The sequence below is a fragment of the Hydra vulgaris genome, chromosome 09 (assembly GCF_038396675.1).
Source record: "Hydra vulgaris chromosome 09, alternate assembly HydraT2T_AEP".
Taxonomy (NCBI): domain Eukaryota; kingdom Metazoa; phylum Cnidaria; class Hydrozoa; order Anthoathecata; family Hydridae; genus Hydra; species Hydra vulgaris.
This window is the reverse complement of record NC_088928.1, coordinates 900,001-902,500: the sequence shown is the minus strand read 5'-3', so window position 1 is coordinate 902,500 and position 2,500 is coordinate 900,001. Positions and strand designations below refer to the sequence as shown.

The 2,500-nt window shown below is 24.4% G+C and overlaps 1 protein-coding gene across 1 annotated transcript in view; it reads left to right on the top strand.

The window, feature by feature from the left end:
* Positions 1–2,500, top strand: part of LOC100202155 (neurogenic locus notch homolog protein 1) — a 104,187-nt gene that overhangs the window by 71,325 nt on the left and 30,362 nt on the right. The window contains exons 19-21 of the mRNA XM_065804442.1: positions 285–398; positions 529–556; positions 917–1,002. Of these exons, the coding sequence (XP_065660514.1) occupies positions 285–398; positions 529–556; positions 917–1,002 (228 nt within the window). The remainder of the gene's footprint in view (positions 1–284; positions 399–528; positions 557–916; positions 1,003–2,500) is intronic.

Here is a 2,500-nt window from a genome sequence, read left to right as displayed (position 1 = left end):
ATATATATATATATATACATTGTGTGACTTATTAAGTTGAGACTGATAACAAGTTGAATTTCAAAGTATAACATTTTTTACAATGCAAAATGCTTTTTTAAAATTGTTTCAACAATTATCAATTTTTTAAATATTAACAATATTAATATAAATGTGTTTTAACATATTTTTAATAGTTTAATGAGTTATCTATATGAGTATAATAAAATATATTTTATAAAGTTAAATTTGTTTACATTACGGTGTTGCAAATTAAGTAAAAAAACTTTTTTGTTTTAAATCAGACATTAATGAGTGCGACACAAACAAATGTGAGGGGGGATCAACTTGTTTGAATCTCTATGGAAACTACACATGTTTATGTCCTCCTGGAAAAACTGGGTTTGATTGTAAATCAGGTTGTTGTTTTTTTAATTTAGTTGTTAAAAAAATATATAGAAAAATTTTTTTATATTTTATTTTAGATATATGTTTTTCTTAAATTTCAAGTTTTATTGATTTTCTTATAGCATTGTTTTTACTTTTTAGAAATTGATGATTGTATTAACGTAGTCTGGTATATTTTATTTTTAGTTCTAGTTTTGCAAAAATGCTTTTTTTTATTTGTAGCATTTTTATGATAATTAAAATATTTACTATTTTCATTTGTTTTTCCATTTTGTTTTGCCAATAAACAAATGATTCATTACAACAAAACAATTTTTTTTAACCAATACAAAAACAATTCATTACAACCCATAATTTCTTTTAACTAATACATTATTAATTACTCTCTAGCAATCTTTTTAAACATTTTATTTTTTTTTCATTTTAATTTTAAGTTTTAATTTTAGCAATAAAACTTTATTATCAAATATATATTATTGCATTTATAACATATTATAATATATTACAATTAATTTGTTTGTTTTTTTAGTTTAAATAATTATACATGTATTGATCAATCACTATCATTCAGATGTGATTGTCCTTTAGAAGGTTTTACGCAGCCATTTTGTCATGGTAATTTATACTTATTCTTATTATTTATGAATTTCATGTAAAATATTCTAGATTCTGACACCATGAATTTCATGTAAAAATATTCTAGATTCTGACACCAATATATTGATTCTGATACCAATACAATAATGCTCTAGATTTTTAAAACCTGATATTAAATAATTGTTATTTATGCTAAATTTTCTTTTTAAAAAATATATTGTACTAAATATTTTTTAATATTTATTTCTAAATTTAAAAAACATTTTAAACACTTGAATTAATTTACATAAATTAATCTATGATAGCTAAGGCTTATATAGTGTTACTTTTCCATCCTGTGTTTTTTCTTTCCCGTTTCAGTAAAGTTGCATTGCTTTTCTTTTCTACTAATACTATCATGGTTGCTGCTAAGGGGAGCCATAATCTCTAGTTTTATCAGCTAAAACTCATTTTTGCTTGACTTGTCATTCAGCAAAGTCTCATTCTTTACTGTATCTGTCCTGACTCATCCAACCTTAAACTTTATAATTCTTCTAACAACCGATTCCTTGCTCTATAACTCTAGTCTTTTTTTCTAGTAACTCCCAAATTAATAGTTTAAATTTTTTTTTTTTTTTTTTTTTTTGTTACATCACCTCCCCAAGGCCGATAAGGCCACTACAGATGAGGAGGCTACTTGTGGTTATAACCCTCTCTCAACTCTATAATTCCGAAACACGAAGCTTGACGAACAAGGCCACTGCGAGAAGAAACAAGTTGAGCGCGGTACTACCAGGGATGTGGTGGGGATTGAACTGGAAACCTCTCGCTTATAAAGCGTGCGCTCTACCACGAACCACTACTGCATTTATATTTTTTATAAATTTGTATAAATTAATAGCTCGCAGTCTTGTTGGGAGTGAATCAGAATTAAAAAAACTTTTTTTTAGAAATTTTTTTGGTAAAAACTTACTACAAACTAAAAACTTACTAAATTAAAGATTCTTTTTTTAGTTTTATTATAAACTTTTTATTGTAATTTATTATTATAAATAAATTATAAGAATTGTTGAGAAGATGAACTAAGGATAAATGACATAACAAAAAGTTTATGGGTAAAAGTACTTTTTTTTTTACCCTTTTTTGACATTTTTTGACCCATGTGTATCACCCTTCAACATTAATAAACTAAGTTTTTTTTTCTATATTTATTCTCACCGATATAAAAAAAATCAGACACTTTTCATCATTTTAGATAAATTTTAAAAGATGATTAAAAAATCATCTTTTTATATATATCTTTTTAAGTTTAATAAAAAAAGTCATTAAAAAAGACTAAGGACTGATTTTTTTTTTTTTTTAATTTAATGAAGTTTTTCATTATTTCTGTACACAAAATTGTTTCCATGACAGCGGTGTGATTTAATTGTACTAATGTATTAACCATGCTCAATTTTCAACATCTGCTGTTTTAATAAGATTTAACGAAGCTTAAACATTGGTAAAATGGTTCTTGAATGATACTCAATGAAGTTTT